Source organism: Atractosteus spatula, chromosome 11 (assembly GCF_055471065.1).
Source record: "Atractosteus spatula isolate fAtrSpa1 chromosome 11, fAtrSpa1.hap1, whole genome shotgun sequence".
NCBI classification, from domain to species: Eukaryota; Metazoa; Chordata; class Actinopteri; order Semionotiformes; family Lepisosteidae; genus Atractosteus; species Atractosteus spatula.
Window position 1 is genome coordinate 45,609,888 of NC_142716.1, and position 16,375 is coordinate 45,626,262.

The following is a 16,375-nucleotide window of genomic DNA, read 5'->3' on the forward strand; positions in this document are numbered from 1 at the left end:
GTTGTTTACAGAATTATGCTTATTGTTAATGATCACTGCAGAAAATGTGTCTTGGAGTGCTTTCAAATACAAAGACAAACCCTATTGATCAGGGCTGCTTTTTAATACATAGTTGAACTTTGTTGTATAAAAGTTGGTATATATAAACAAAGGCTGAAGCAGTTTGGGTACATGTTCTTGAATTTTACCAATAAAACACTGTGTAATACCTGCTTGTTTTCTTCTGTTGGTCTTCCTGTACAGCCCCATAGATGTTGATACAGTAAATATATTCACACTCTCACTTCACAGTGAAATACAGGAACAGCTCTGCAACCTACTGTATGTGAGTCACTTCTCTACACTGCTCTGTCAAGAGTGGGGTTAGATAGCTCGATTTGGAGAGTGTGTGTCTTGAGCATATTCTTCAGGGCTTGCAAACATAAACACTGACAGTTTTTCTAGCATCTCGGGAGCCTGACATGAAACATTGCCCCAACATGGGATAAAACAAAATACAAAAAGTATTTATTGGACACAATTACAAAAATTTGGGTAGTACGTTACAAGGCCACAGTTGCAAGGGCGACTGTAAGTCTTGTCTGTCTGGTGATGTGTAAAATCATGACAACAAAGGGCAGATCCTCTGAATTGCACTAGAAGATACGAGTGGAGGGAAATTCATATTAAAAAAGATCAATTTGCCCCTCACTCCCCAAGAACCACTTGTAAAAAAAAGTGTTGCAATAAAGTAAAACAGGTGTTAGTAAAACCGGATGTCCAAAAAATACATCTGCTTTCAAAGTTCATTCAGTGAACCGTCTTCTCTTCATGTAGTAATACCAGTCAAGAGCTGCTCTGAGACACTGTCTGTTGGAATCTAACAACAGTTTCCATACACCACCCCCTTCTGAAGGATTTTCAGCAATTCAAAAACATAGCGGTTGTCTGAAACCCAGAACTGCCAAAACTGCCACAGGTTTTACTCAGGAAAAATTCAGTTGAAGGTGTGTACATGTCTCTAGGTGGGCTCGCAAAACATGTCTGGGAATTTCTTAACTTTTCTTCTTTTGCCCAAGAGGAAAGCGAATATTCACACTAAGCAAGCCAGTTGCTCCATCGCAGCACAGAGCCGGCGTCCTGGGGCATTTCCGTGGCAACAGGCTGAGCGTGCTCACTGCCTCATGTACAGTTTGATGATGCCCTCTTTGTGGAGCTGCTGCCACAGGTTCATCTCCAGCTGCAGGTCATGATTGATGTAGAAGACCACTTTGTGATAGGAAGTGTCATAGTAGTGATCTGAGTATTTCGTGTAATCTGGAGTCATAAAGCCATAGGCACTTACCTGGAAAAAATGAAAGAAGGATAAAGGGAGAAACAAAGGGTGAAATATCTTGAATGGGGAGCCATTCCCCAGTTCCCTCCTCCTCCTCCAATTTTTAATATGCACCCTAACACACCGTATGTGACACTGCAGAGGTATTATCTGTTTGGTGAACATTAAATTGAGGGCAACACTACTGCCTCACACCTCAAGGCTTCTGGAAGGAATTCCAAATTCTGATGCCTGAGGCACCTGTTAGTGTGGAGTTCTCCTCATGTTTGCGTGGTGCCTCACCAGCCTCTCCACTAGCCGCCCACTTTCCCAAAGGCATGTAGGTTAGGGATGACAGGTAACTTATACAGTCCACTTTTTCTATGGGAGGAGAGTTGGAAATAGAACTGGATGAGCTTGATGGGAACAAAGGTCCACCTCTCTCTTTGACCCACGGTAACATATTAAAATACCTTTATATCTTTCTGATGGTCTGTGTCCTTGTGAGCAGCCAAAGCAGAACGAAAGCCACGATCGCTTACGTGTCATAGACATTAAGGGCATTTAAAAAAAAATGTCACTGCATAGGGAATTACAGAAATGTCAAGCCTCTCCAAATATTTAATATAAATTAGTATATTGTATACCACAACATATTGGTAAGAATATAGCAAGATAGTAATAGAGTAATATTTGGATTAACATCCCTTTCCTTGAGCATTTATGAATTAAAAAACACTCAAGTCAAAATATTTTCATACTAAGAGAATCTGGTGCGCATGAGCAGATAGCACAGTATATATGTGCATGTGCTGTATTTATGTATAATAAAAATGAACATATCAGGAAGTATTAAAAATGAGAATTGGAACCAATCACGTTTATTGCATTTTTTAATGCACATATATAATACAGACACAGGAATATTTAAAAATATTTTGAATTACTGATGTACTGTAGCTCTTCAAGTATAAAAAGCAATGGAAAGTTTCAGCTTTGCATTGCCATAGTCTTCCAAGCTCTTTAACACTTTTACCTTAATAAGTAAAATACTGTAAGTTTCTCTTTTTGCATCATACCCTCCCTATTGCCACATACCTGATCACAGGTGTGCACCGCAGCCAGTAGCATGACAGCCCCAGTGGAAGGGCGGTACAGATCTCGGTAATTTGTTTTTAAGGCTCTGGAGCGAAGGAACCTGCAGAATATAGGCAAATACATCAAATTTAAACAAAGACCATTTTCAGGGAGAGACATGTCACAGGATTGAGTTGCTACATTTGTTTTCCTTTCTAAAGTGCAGGTTAACTGCAAATTGATATAGCTCTGTTTAACAATCACTGTATGTGCTTCATCTCTAAGTAACCTGGGGTTTATCAGAACCCTTCCAGTACATGTAGCAAAGGTCATCGCAACTGACTTACTTTCTTCTTTTTATTGCCCCAGAAGGGAAATTTGCTTTGTAAAAGCTGGTAAAAGACATAATACAACACACTATAGATTTATCACAACATGAACGCATTAACAAATAAGAGACATACATATATAATGTATCAAGAGAGAAAAATATTACAAATTAAGCAGGTTAATAGCTATGGGAATAAAAAATAATTCAGCTCTACTGCATTTGAATCTAGGCAGACTAAATTGATGCCCAGATTGAAGGAGCTTAGTGCAAGGGGTGGTGATGACCCTCAATGATTACTGGCTTTCCATACTATGTGTTTGATGTAGATGGCTGAAAGCTGTAGTTGTCCATTTTTTTGTCCAATAGTTTTGCTCTCTACCTTCACAATCCTGCTCAGTCTGTTTTTGATTTGTGTAATGCTTCCAAACGGGGCTACTGCCAGGAGGGTTAGGACAGATTCAATGAAAGCTCTACAGAATAGAATCCTTGTTGGAGCATACATGAAAAGAGATTTTTCTGAGGAAGAACGATCAGCGATGGCTCTTCTTACACAAGGCATCTGTGTCTTCCTCAAGCGTTAGGATATCTATAACCTGACAATTTATATTACTTGCTCCTCAATGACTGTTGGTTTTTCAGCTGGTGGTTGCTTTGTATAATCAGTGATCATGTCTTTTTCATATATTAAGTTGAAGGAAGGAGTTTTTACACCATTTAACAAGCATTGTATTTTAGGAGCAAGGCCATTAAGTTACATGAAAACCACTTCAAAACCAACTTCTCCTTAAGTACATCATTACATAGATAGAAACTACATACCTCTAATAAGCTGTATCATTAGGACTGTTGAAAAGTAAAGTCAATAATAATTACCTGAACTATTGGAATGGGAAATGTGTTAACCCATAAAGCCAATACACTAGAACAGAGGTCTCCATACCTGGTGCTGGAGAGCCCCTGTCCATCAGGATTTGTAAGCAGCCTTTAAATCAGTAATTTCTAAAGCCCTGTGACAAATTACATATGATTGATTAAATAGGTGATATGTTCAATTATATAATTTAGAAATCATCTGGAGCCAAAATCAGTATGTGCTCCAGTCCTCAACGTCCATAGTTCCCTTCATAAAAAATAACTTGCTTTATTGATCAACTGCTTAAAGAAGTGTTCCTAATCTTACATGAACAAGTGATTAGGGTGATAAGTAAGATTAAGTGGATTGGGGCTCTCTAGAACCAGAGCTGGAGACCATTAGACGAGACATATTGACTATTGGAGCTCTTTCTGTAATCCCAATGTGAAACAATTGCTCAGCGATACTGTAGTTATATACTGTAGGTCATCACATCTAAAAATACAGTATGTGTTCCATTGAATGATTTTGGTCAGTGCAGCGGCCTCCGAGCTCTTAGATTCTGTGGCTTGATTCCAGATAGGCTCTGGATAAAAAAAATAGATCTCAGGATCAAAAATGAGTTTTCTGACAATGGATGGAAGAATGGATGAATGGATGGATAGATGCATTTTGCATTTCACTTCTTAAGATTTTCTCCAAAGGAAATTAATGGAATCATATCAAACTTTGCAGAAAGTCATTGCCTAAATCCACAGCATGCTCAAGGGGAGGGGGAGGATACCTGACCTGCTTTAGTTTAGCAAATCTGAGAACCTCAGAGCATTACAGCACAGGTCAAAAAACTTTAGACTTGCAGATCGTTTCACTGTTCATGGTTGGTTTATATCTTTTTATAATTTGACAGTAAATGCAAAAGAACACAAGGACCACATATTTAGGTCAAATTAGTTTAGTGCTTCCTTCTTCAATTTCCCCTCTTCTGCAATAGCGCAGTGCAAGCATGACGTCAGGCCAGCTCTTACATTAATGTGGAGAGGAGCAACACATCCCTCACTCATTTGAGGACTCTAAGTATCGAAGCAAAAATGAAGCCATTATACTAAAAGTCACATGGTTTTATTTCCTTATTTAATTAGGTAGCTCTGGTTTCAGTTGTTATTTCCTTTATCTTTAGGGATGTGCCATCACAAGATTTTATACACAGTCGAAAGGTCTCTCTTTGTTAAGTGCTGACTCTCCATCCGAAATCGATGCAGAATTAGAGCTTATGGATATCTTCCAATTTTTATGCACAAACTAAAAAATGCTTTTATATACATACTTTATATAGAAGTCTGTGAACTAGAATCCAGCAGTACTTGCTGTTATTTGAAAAACATTTCTTGCCAATTTGAATTCTGTCTCTCACCTGTTCCTGATGTAGCGGATGAAGTCTGGGTGATACATTTTGAACTTTTCTGCTGTGACATGATCTCCAAAGAATGTCGGTGGGCTGAGGTGAGAAGATATGAATAATGAAAAATAATAAAATTAAAGTCTGGTAGTAGCATGGTAGTCAACAAGTAAGTGCAGAGAGCAAATGTGCTTGACAGCTGTGGATAACCACAGCTGAAATTGACATTAACCCTAAAGTGCATGTGACCAACTGAATACTACAAGAAGGACTGTAAATTATGTGCAATAGCAAGAGTGAATTTTATGGCACACAGATAACATGGATGAAGTGTAGTGAAGTGTATATTATTTTGAGGAGTGTAATAGCCCTTTAATATTACTTGGCTGCTGTGTCACAAACCACATCCCTAGAAGATCGCTTCCACTCAGCCACCCAGAAGAGGAATGAGGTCTGTTCATTCCTCAAGCTTTCAATAAAACCTCCTTACGTCTTGGAGCGTTCTGGTCCTGTCTCAATGGGTGTGTGGGTCACAGCAGCCAACAGGAGGATGTAGTCACGGTCATGATCTGGAAGGAAGATATACCTGGTCTCCTGGCAGGAGAACAGTGAGTTAAATAAAGGTAAAGACGTCCATGCTGGTCAGGTCAAGTCTTCTGATACTAAATAAAACTGAAGACAGCTTCTTCATATGACAAAGCATATTAAGCAGAAAATATTTGCATAGTTATTGTCTTCAATGTGCTTAGCTGATGAGTTCCACAATCTTTGAAGATAAAATGAAGGACACATTATGTTTTTGGTGTTTCTGCAACTTTGGGCTAATATAAACACTGAGTGGATTAATGCATGAAGGATGGAAATATTGAGTCATCTTTAAAATGCCAGGCTGAGAGTACAAGTGCCTGGCTATAAGGACAAGGCTATCAGAACTCCCCCCAAGGGGAAAGGGGTAAGGGCAATGAGGGGCTGGAGGATAAGATAGAAAATGACTAACACTACGGAATGGTTTTCACATCCTGCAACTGAGCATGGCAGTGAGTTAGTTTTCAAACTTAAGCTTTGACCTAGCTTAAGTCAGCATTGTTCACCTGAGAAAGGGGAGGCCCCTGGTAGCCCACATGGGCGTAGCTCCTCATGGAGTTGCGCATTGTGTTTGTGGAGAAAGTGTAGAATGAAGTTCTGGATCCAACATCCTCCTCAAAGCCTTTGATCACAGCCCCATTCGTCCTGATGCAATCACACAAAGAAAAGTGTGGTTAGCGTTGCCTTGGTCAAGTCTACTCTTTCTACAAGGTTCTTTTTTTCTATAAGGTTTTCCTCATAAGGGTCCAAGGAGTGAGCACACTTTGCATTAGTCCACAGTTCTGGAGAAATTCTATCTTGCAAAAAGTCTTTTGCGTACACTCATGGTTTAATTTTACAAGCTTTGACTTCATTTGCCATGCAGCTGTGTTACAAACTGTTGAAGTGGTAATGTTGTGTGTTTATTTAGTGGCCAGGAGTTTTGTACCTGAAGACATAGTCATGCTGGTCAATCTCCTTGCCTTTTTTGGAGTCCTTCAGTATCCCTCCATTCCCCACTACAGCACAGCGGATACACTTATCCTTGTTAGATCTGCTGTCCCAGTCATCAAACATGCGCTGATTGGCCGTTGTGTTAAGGAGAGACAGAGCTGCTTTCAGGGCTAGGAATTAAATTACGCATGTTGAGGACAACTGTCCAAAGGCATTAGGCAGGTATTTCTGATTGATTCAAGAAAGAGTTTACGTAAAGTACACTAATAAAAGCTAAAGTAGCGTAATTGTACAGTAATACAACAAACAACGAGATAAAGTTTGCCAAATGAAAAAGTCAAAATCTTTAAATAATTTCTTTTTTAAACCAGACTTAGAAGTGTGATTCTTTTCCATGTTCTCTAATCTTTAATTATGAAATACTGTCTGCTAAAAGCCACTTCCATCTTCTGTCTAAACCCAACTGTTAATTTATGAGTATGTACAGTATGTGTTAGTGGTAAATGGATCCTTCAATTTTCCTCATTGTGGTGTAGTACAATCCACATTCAAGGCCACAGAATGCTGACTTGAAATACACAACAGTGGCAGTGGTCATGAAACTTGTAAGTATCTCATGGCATAATAGGCCACAGCAGTAATGTATAGTACTTACTGTTAAACGAGAGGACGCTCCAACCATGCGCCCCATTGTACTGGCTGAGTCTGTGGTACTCCTTCTCAGTGCCATGCTTCTTCCACTGAAGGACGGGGACCCACTCCAGATACTTCTCCCTGAAACTTGTTTTTGGAAACCTCCTTCGAATACTAACCGAGCAGTTCTGAAGGGAGGGAGGGGGAGTCCAGTTATGAAGATGGTAAATCAGTGATGATGTAGATATATACAATATATATAATGAGGTCATTTCAAATTTATGATTGTTTCAAGACTCAACTGTGCGGCAAAAGAGTCCTGTATGCATGAGGTTGAGAATGAGACATGTAAACATGCTCCTCATACAGGCTGACCTGTAAAGCCATTTGTCACTTCACACATTGTGAGCTCCATAGTGCCTGACAGGTGAGTTAGACATGGCTGGAGAAGCTGCACTTCTTTCACTGATGTTTCTGTGAACCCAGAAAGTCAAAGGAGGTCTGAAAGTCAAGGGCATTTGGCAAACTAATCCGAAGCGCTTTCCCTAGTAGCACTTGGACAATTGGTCACCATTCAGTACAGAAACTACAACTACAGTATTGTCAACATTGCTCTTTGTATCTTTTTAACATATAAATCAAATTTTAAAACCTGGGAGTGCTGTAGTGAGTGCTACAGCAACAGCAAGTTGGTCTTACAGAGGAATCTAGGGGTGTACAGTAATTTTTATGCTACTCCTTTACACACCTTATCATATACTCATTTATAGCCCTGTGGCATTTTTGAGTTAGGATTACCAGTTCATTGCATGTTTCACTAAGCACTAGAACATTTGACCTTTCAAAGTGCTTGTCTGCATTTTTTAGCCACTTCCTGGGCCTGTGGTGGACCTGGTGTTTTTCTTTCTTCTCTGACCTCATTTTTTCCCAGTGAAATCTTCTGATACAAGGCCCTTGGAATGAGCTCCCTAGTAAAATCGCTTTACTTGTTTGCAAATACACAGAGGGAAACAAAGGAGCTGATTACGGACTGTTACTGGAAAATATTAGTGTCAATACAATGCAGATGTTGCCTTTCATATTTTGCCTGTCCCATTTGGGGTAGTAAACGGCAAAAGATCATGATTATTTGGAATTCAATAATTGCCTTTTGAACATGATAGACCTTCCTGTCTTTATGCTCTCTTGTAATTGGACATTCCGCAGGTTAGAAAATACTGAAGAAAGACAAATATTTCTCAAAATAAATAACTAGGTAAGCCTATATACAGTATGTCCCATTTGTCTGCTATATTCAAAATAAATTTCTTCAAAACTATCAAAACTCATTACAGAGGAGGAAAATTCGAGCTTCGAGGAGGAGATTTAGAGCTGGCTAACATACAGTACAGTATATGTGATAACACTTGAGGTTATCTGAAAAAATGCAATAAATTGGTTTAGTAAAATCTTACTGTTTGTGGAATTGTATCTTCAATGGTGTATTTATCTCCAATAAATGGTGGATCAGTTGGTGTCTTGGGCTTTACTTCCATTTGTACTTTTGGGGTGTCTGCATTTTGTGGTTTAGAACCTTGGTCTTGGACTGGCAGCGGTCCAGCAGACTGCTGTCCAACGTGGGCCGGCGACTGGTGGGCGTTACTGGAGTGCAAGGATGAGCTCTGTGTCCCACTCTGTGCTGAAACAACCGATTGGTTAACGCTCTGCTGAGGCCGTTCTGCCTGATGACTGGCGGTGTGCTGGAGATTGTTCAGCAGGTGCTCCTCTCTTCCGATCTTGGCGGACTCTGTGCAGTTACAGTCTGTGGCCGCAATGCGATCCATTTCTGAAACAGTGTCATTGTTGCTTGTGACTTTTGCCCTGAGATGAGAGAAATACAGAATTACAGGTGTGAATGAGAGGGAGCGAGCTCAAGAGTGCTCAAATAAAAGATCTACACTGGACATTTTCTTGCAAGAGTCCAATAAATCAGTACCTACCCATTGTGTGGTAAAATTATCACTCTATCTACTGTATATACTAGAGTTTGCCAGATCTGCTTTCATAAAGTAACTCTTGGATTAACCAATGGATGTGCCTAACTTTCATGAATGATATTTGTTCACAAGCTGTCCATTAAATCAAGGGTACGAAAACCAACAATACTTTCAGGGTTATTCAGGATTATTATAATACTATAAACAAGTTAGAAAAAGTATTATTTTTGTTTAGAATTATTAGAATTAATTACATTAATGCTCTGTTAATACATTACAGGTTCTGAAGAATTTAGCATTAAATTTCCTAGTATTCTCAAGTTAACTATTTGCACTGTCATGAATCTCTTAAATGCTGTGCTATGAAGAGCAATATCATTCCCCCCTTTAAAAACAGAGTCCAGGAGTTTAAAAGGCCAAGGTGCTTGTCTCTCACATGTGAATCAGCTTTGTGTTATCATTCTGTACTGGGCCAGTGAATAAGCCTTTGAATAATAAAAATCACGTGTGATAGCGGTGCTGTGGGGGAGGGGGGATAAAAAGTTAGTTATACATTGAAGGTATGAATCTTACAGAATCGTTGCATTTCTCCATGAAAACATTTTTAAATATTCAAATAGTAGGCAAATATCGTTTTTATTCAAATGAGTAATTGCCCGGGACCATCAAAAATGTCCTTTACAGAGTATTTGCAAGAATGCGCAGAGAATGCCTGCATTGTGAGATTATTAGGTTGCATGCACAGGTTAGCTATTAGGTTGCATGCACAGCACTGCCACATGTGATTTATCTCAGGCATGGATTATATCTCTGGCAAATACGTGTCTTACAGAACTGCAACAAAGCTAAGGGTTTGCTTTGTTTTCTCTTAACGGCTAATGTTTCCCTATGCAAAGAGTTAATGAAGTTACTGTTTCTTTGAGATTAACAGAGAAGAATGACAGAAATCCTTTTCAGGGGGAAACATGGCAGTGGTAAACATACTGTAAACGCAATGTTCCGCTCCTATAAAACACACACACATACAATGGCACCAAAGTTCAGGTGCCATTTTCAGCAAATTCTGGAAAAGTTTGTTCCACATCTCGCTTCAAAGAACACGGATAGGACATTCCCCAGATTTTAAATTCAACTGTCCATTAGTCAGGGGCAGTTAGTCTCCAGTGGACCTGTCTTTGTTGTGACAAAGCAGACTCTTGATTTAAAAAATACAGTATGATTTAAGTGTAGCTGATAGGAATTTATCAGAGGTATTGTAGCGCTTCCGGGTTCACATGGGTATGTCAGGTCGGCCCCCCCACCGTCAGGGACTCGAACCCGGGCTTCCGGCGTCACCCAACAGGGACCCAGCCAGTTGAGCTAAAGGGAAATCTCCCGTCAGCCTGCCGGCTGCGGTCCCTGCTATTCACAGGGAAGGGAGGTGACGTCACCGCGCTGGTAAGCCGGCTCTTGCAACCTGTAATGTCGGCCATATGCATCACGGTATTTTAAAACCGTACTGTTCCATGTTACAGTATGTCCTAAATCAATGATTTTACACTGGTTTTGACTTTCAAATTTTCCTCCAAGATTAAAAGTCTTTTAGACTCAAGTTATCCAATTCAGGAGAACTGCAACAGCCATGTTACAAAACGTCTTTTTCCAGTTTGCATCGGTCAGGTTCTAGGTTCTTATTAGTGCATCTTCACTAATACTGTCCGTGTTGAGCCCCACCTTTGATCAGTTTAGCACGTTTATCATATGCCAACCTGCAGTCTAACTTAGTATGTTAATTTACAACATATTACCTTAAACTTTAGGTTTTCTGCAGCAGTGGGTAACTACAACAAAAGGCTCCAGTACAGACTCACACCTCCAGTCAGTGATGAGTTTATTAAAAACACCTTGCCTGCTTTGATATCCACATGGTGCCAGGCTATTAAACGAATGCCAGCAGGAGGGGAGAGGGGTGATGAAAGGTTTTTCACAGCTTGTCGAAGTGTGGTGGCCTCCAATTGGATAAGAAATGCCGTTACCCTGCTGGGTAGACTGTCATGTCCTGGAACTTAAATACAAGGCTGCTTGTGGTCAAGGGAATCAAGGAAGCCATTTTGTGTATGTGTGTGTGTGTGTGTGTGCGTGTCCTTGCTTCTCTGTGCCTTACAGCTATTCTTCATTTTGTACAGGGCCACTGCATATTGTAAACCAAACTACACAAATCAGGCGGAAAAAGTATAAACAATAAAACTTCATGAGAAAAGCTCAGCTGATACCAAAACACCTGCCTGAGTAACAGCTGCACTTCACAAAGCATTGTAAATTAATGCAAATACAAAAAACTAAGTAGACTCTTGTTTTGGAAAGAGATGACCTCAGTCACCCAAAGTGTGAAAATGACACCTGAGTAGATAAGAAGCAAAAGGTGTTCATGCCTCATATGGCTCCATACTAATTAGCATTTAGCAATTTTAATGAAAATTGCATATCAGCAGCTAAAAAGCCCAATTAAGAGGCAGCTTCTCATGAATCAGTTTTGTGCTATCATTCTGGACTGGGCCAGTGAATAAGTCTTTTAATCATAAGTGTTTTATAACAAAGAGAAAAAGCAGTGTGAGGAGGGACCAGCCACACAGTACAATTTACCTGTGCAATGATGTGGTCCTATTTAATTCTACACCACCAGCCTGGGCAAATAAAGTGAGGCAGATAAAGGTTTACAGTCCAGGTTTATTGCATGTAATAAAGCAGTAAATAGCCTTATTTAAGAGAAATGTTTATCTGTAAATGTACCTGGCGCTTTTCATTGAAAAGAAAAACACTCGGTAACAGTTATTAGGGATATTCCAGAAGTCACTATATTAAAGAAAGCTAAGTATATTTTAAAATTCTCTCAGAACATGTTCAATACATGCACATATAGGAATAGTTTTATGCTTTTGATCAATGTAATGGTGTCTTGAATATCCAATTAAAAGGAAAAGGAAAGGCAGACACTGACAGTAAGTCTAGTTAATTTATAAAGTATTCAAAAATCTACCTTTCAGATTCTGCAGCACGGTTAAACCTGTCACCAGGCAGAATCGCATCATTTTCAAATGCATTTTAAAAAGTTCAATGAGCTCTAAAGCTGATTGCAGGCTGTGACTCATAAAAATGGGATTCTTAAACTTGGTGTACCATACAATACAATTTTCAGATTTCCTTGCTGCTTTTGTAATTATGTGAAAAGTTTCATGACATACTGTGTTAGAAAACATCTAAAGATAAGCCACACTATTGATTCCAGACTCCAACTGCGGGATGAACAAACCAACCTTCGCAGAAACCATTGTTGTGGTTCACAAGCCTAATACAAAGTAGATAATGCTACCGACAGCAAAAAAAACTGAAGAACTTTTTTCTTGAGAAACAAAGAGAAAAAACTTTCTGTACCTTGCTAGTTAAAGCATCCCATTTCCTTAAATGACCACAAGAGTGGCAACGAAGTAACTGTCAATTAGAACTGCTTCTTACCTGGCTGGATAAAAGAAGGAGCTGTCAGCCATGTCCCAGGGGGCACATGGCCACAGGTTGACAGAGAGGTAGAACAGGACAAGTGCCACACAGAACCCACAGACCACATAGAAACAAGGCCCCAGCTTTCTGAGGGAAAAACAGCTGGTCTTCATCTTCTAGTCCCCAGAGAGCAGCTGCATATCTGCCTCCAGGAACACAGGCAGGAGAGGGAGGGACATCAGGAATGTGGAGGAGGAGACAGAGGCTGTTGGAGCCGACTGTCTCTGGACAGAGCTCTTTGGTACGGTGCTGACTTCCTTGTGAAGGGGGGGCTTTTCCTCACTGGCCTTCCCGCGTCGCTAGGGTTTCTGTTTTTGTTTTTGTGTCCAACTGACAACAGAAAAAAACAACTAATTCAGGAACAAAAAAAATGAAGCAGAATAACTAGCGGCAAGAAATAAACAAAAAGAAGAACTCAGATGATACCAGAAATATTACTAGTGTGATTAAAGTCTTGGAAATTACATTGCGTCTAAGCTGTGACCAGAGCTTGCCCCTTTGGCACATGGCTTTTGCCAAGAGTGATTAATGAAAGATGGATATATGATCTGCTACAGTCAATCAAATCAACGCAATCGCAAGGACAGCTCTCACCTCATAAAGTGTATGCTGTATAAGGCTAATTCTCACAGATGAGCAATTCTCATGAGTCTGGTTATAATTTAACAAACCACACATGGTTCATCATACAAGAATTATGTCTAATCGATATTGGTTGGATTGATTATAGCCTGTCTCCTGACAATATACAGTCTGCATCTCTTCACTCTTTACAGAATCTGTCTTGTTTGTTCAGGGCTGGCTCAGATGTCATAAAAGCGCATTATAAGTCTGCATTCCTGGTATCTTTTATTTGAGTGTGCTAGATACTAGCTACATTTTCTAGTGATTTAGTAAAGTTTTGAGACTTGGCTCCTGACCCTATTTTTTATGCATTTTTGATATAATTAGTTTTGCACTGTAAGCACATTAATGTCTTGGACTATTTTTCTTGCAAAAAACATTCCTACAGCAAATGTAATCTGTAGCAGATGCTGGCTTACAGGTATATTTAGAAATTTATTTAGTCCATAATGAAATTTATGTCTGGGTTATTAGGGATGGAAAACACTTAAGTATTAATGGTCTGAGGCTGTTTACAAACTTTTAGAGTTTTGTTAAAAGCCATGATTTGATGTGAACTGTGTAATGCCTTTGCTCCTGAATTTATAACAACTATACAGTATATAAACATATACACACTTACAAAAACAAAACGTTTGACTCTGCTAAATCGATTGGCTGTGTTTAACCAGGAAATAAACTCTGACCAAAAATATTGCAATCTTGTGACTTTGAACAACAACTCTCACCCACTCCACCCCACATAATCAAAAAGACTGAAGAATATACCCAAGAGTCTTATACAAAACAAAGGCAATTCCAACAGAAAACAGGAACCAAGCCTTAGTTAATGTCGAAGCTCTAAAAAATAGCCTCCACCCAAATAAACACTATGCTGTATCTGGTGATGGAACAAAAGTGTTCAGTGAAGTTTAATCCACTGTTTCAGAAAAGTCACCACAACAAGCCTCTTGCTAGAAATCCCCGAAACTAATACAAGTTTGGACCGTTTTAACCTTACGCTGTAGGCAGGACTATGTACTTTATTCTCAAGCTTTTGACTTAAACTGAAAGCAATGGGAGGAAAGAAAACAATCTATGCATTATTTAATTCTGATATTACAAACATGAGCTCAAATGAGCTATGTTATATGTAAAGTTTCTTATGTTTAGAGCTACGTTATATGTTGAGAGCATGTATTTTTAGTTAAAAAATATTAATCATCACTTCCGTATTTATCAGGCACTGTTCTAGACAGTATATGACATTTCTAATAATAAAACAAGCAACTTGGAAACATGAATCTATTCATCCCAAAATTGTTTATGAACAAAGAATACAAGTAATGTGATTGTGATCTTTTCTAGATACGTGTCTGCCTGGAACTTCTTGGCAAAAAAATAAATCCAGTTCACAGACAAAAATACCCTTCCCTACTAAGCTTCCTCCTCCCAAGCACTCCATGTTACATTTATTTTCTTTACAAATACATATAAATTAATGGACATTATTTCAAAACATAGCTTACATAAAAATTATGGAATTAATGGCATTAGACAGAAATAAAAGTAAAACTCACCTGTTAGCAAGCAGCGTCACACTGTAACGATAACCAGACACTAGAGCAGAGTGCTTCCACAGCACCACTGCCAAGACTGTGTTATTGTTAAGATGCCCTCTCCAGAAACCTCATGCTTCTCAGCATGAGGGGCTTTTTAGACAGTGAAATGAACAACAGCTGTGAGAAGACACCCTCCACACACTCTACTCAGCAGTGAAAAACTTTATGAAGCTGAGCCTAGTTAGAGGAAGAATCCTGCTTCTAACTTTCTTGAGTCACATCAGGCAAGCTTGGAAATTATGCTACATGACAGCCAAAGCCTCTTGAACGCGCTAAGAGACTAAGTAATATGAATCTAACGACTATCAAACGTACAGAGATGCTGGCCTGCTGACATCATTTCCCCTTTAAAGGAGGCCTCATGATCTAACGCATTCACGCCCTCCCCCCAGCTCACTCTCTGTTAAAGACAGCTCAACTCCTGTGCTGGGGAGAAGTGAGTGACCCTTATCTTTGTAGTAATTTCCTAAGCAGGAAAAAAGTAACCAAATTTCCCATAATGCCATGTTCGTCGACTTTATCTCAGCATGTTGCGCAGACCGAATTGTGAAACAAAAACATTAACCCGAAAATACCTTTCATCTTAGAAGGTTCTAACAAAAAAAACCCAACATTTTGGCCATCTGACGTTCAAAGTTGCATTTAACTACTGCTATATAATTTATTAGAGCATTGACTTCTACCTTTTATATAAGACTACACGAAAATTAACAATGTTTTCCTGGAACCTTAATAATTATAAAAACACAAAACACAAATTGTCATTTGTAAATATACATATAACTAGCTCTGATAGATTTTAATGCAATTTTTGTTATTAAAAATACAATTTTTGACCTCGAAACCCAATATTGAATGCATTAAGCATTCCAGACATCAGATTTTAAATGTTCCTCAATCCAAAAAATATGAGTGCAAAACCAACAAATCTATTGATAAAAGCTCTTGGAAAGTCATCTTCTTTTACATTCTGTCTTTTTTACACACATTTTCAATTACTTGAAAAACACTGTTGAAATGGTATTGAAACGAGCATCCATTTTAGGCCAGGGCAGGGTTCGGGTTACAAAAATCCTAAAATGTTGACTGCCATAATACTTCTAGTTGCACTTTAAACAACAATTACATTGTTTACTCATTAGAATAGGTTATCTTAAAACTTTTCATCTGACTCATTTTTAAAATATGATTGTTGAATGGTGCAACATACAATACAAGCTGCACAATACAAGGTCTCAAAAAATAAAATTGATGGTTGAAGCAAATTATCATTATATTAAACCTGACGTGGGCCCCAAAATCCAGCACTGAGTGTAAAAAATGTCTAAGTAGTGTAGCAATGCTAACAGTAACCCTAGCTGGGGTTTCAGCTGAGCAGTTCAGCAAGCAGGCTCTGAAGACCTCCACTTATCAAAATTGAAATGTTCCTCAAAACAAATATATGAGTGTAAAACACAATTCTACTGATAAAAACTCTTGGAAATTCCACTTTTTCCACATTCTGTCTTCTTTACCCACTGTTTCAATCAGCTGAAAAA

The 16,375-nt window shown here is 39.0% G+C and overlaps 1 protein-coding gene across 1 annotated transcript; it reads right to left on the reverse strand.

Annotated features, from left to right (window-relative positions):
• Nucleotides 1–485: 485 nt before the first annotated feature.
• On the reverse strand, nt 486–15,265 carry st6galnac (ST6 (alpha-N-acetyl-neuraminyl-2,3-beta-galactosyl-1,3)-N-acetylgalactosaminide alpha-2,6-sialyltransferase). Its single transcript, XM_088927475.1, has 10 exons — nt 14,796–15,265; nt 12,571–12,942; nt 8,557–8,962; nt 7,125–7,290; nt 6,465–6,639; nt 6,043–6,181; nt 5,442–5,545; nt 4,967–5,050; nt 2,393–2,492; nt 486–1,324 (listed from the first exon to the last, which is right to left on the reverse strand). Exons 2-10 carry the CDS (start codon nt 12,723–12,725, stop codon nt 1,154–1,156), a joined length of 1,500 nt encoding a protein of 499 aa, XP_088783601.1. The 5' UTR covers nt 12,726–12,942; nt 14,796–15,265; the 3' UTR covers nt 486–1,153.
• Between the last annotated feature and the right edge of the window lie 1,110 nt (nt 15,266–16,375).

Excerpts from the sequence above, each read along its gene's own strand:
- st6galnac (XM_088927475.1), bottom strand. The coding sequence starts at position 12,725 with ATGAAGACCAGCTGTTTTTCCCTCAGAAAGCTGGGGCCTTGTTTCTAT. Across the intron at positions 8,963-12,570 it reads TCCTTCTTTTATCCAGCCAG|GGCAAAAGTCACAAGCAACA; the intron begins GTAAGAAGCAGT and ends CTCTCATCTCAG. Across the intron at positions 5,051-5,441 it reads GGACCAGAACGCTCCAAGAC|CCCACCGACATTCTTTGGAG; the intron begins GTAAGGAGGTTT and ends TTCTCACCTCAG.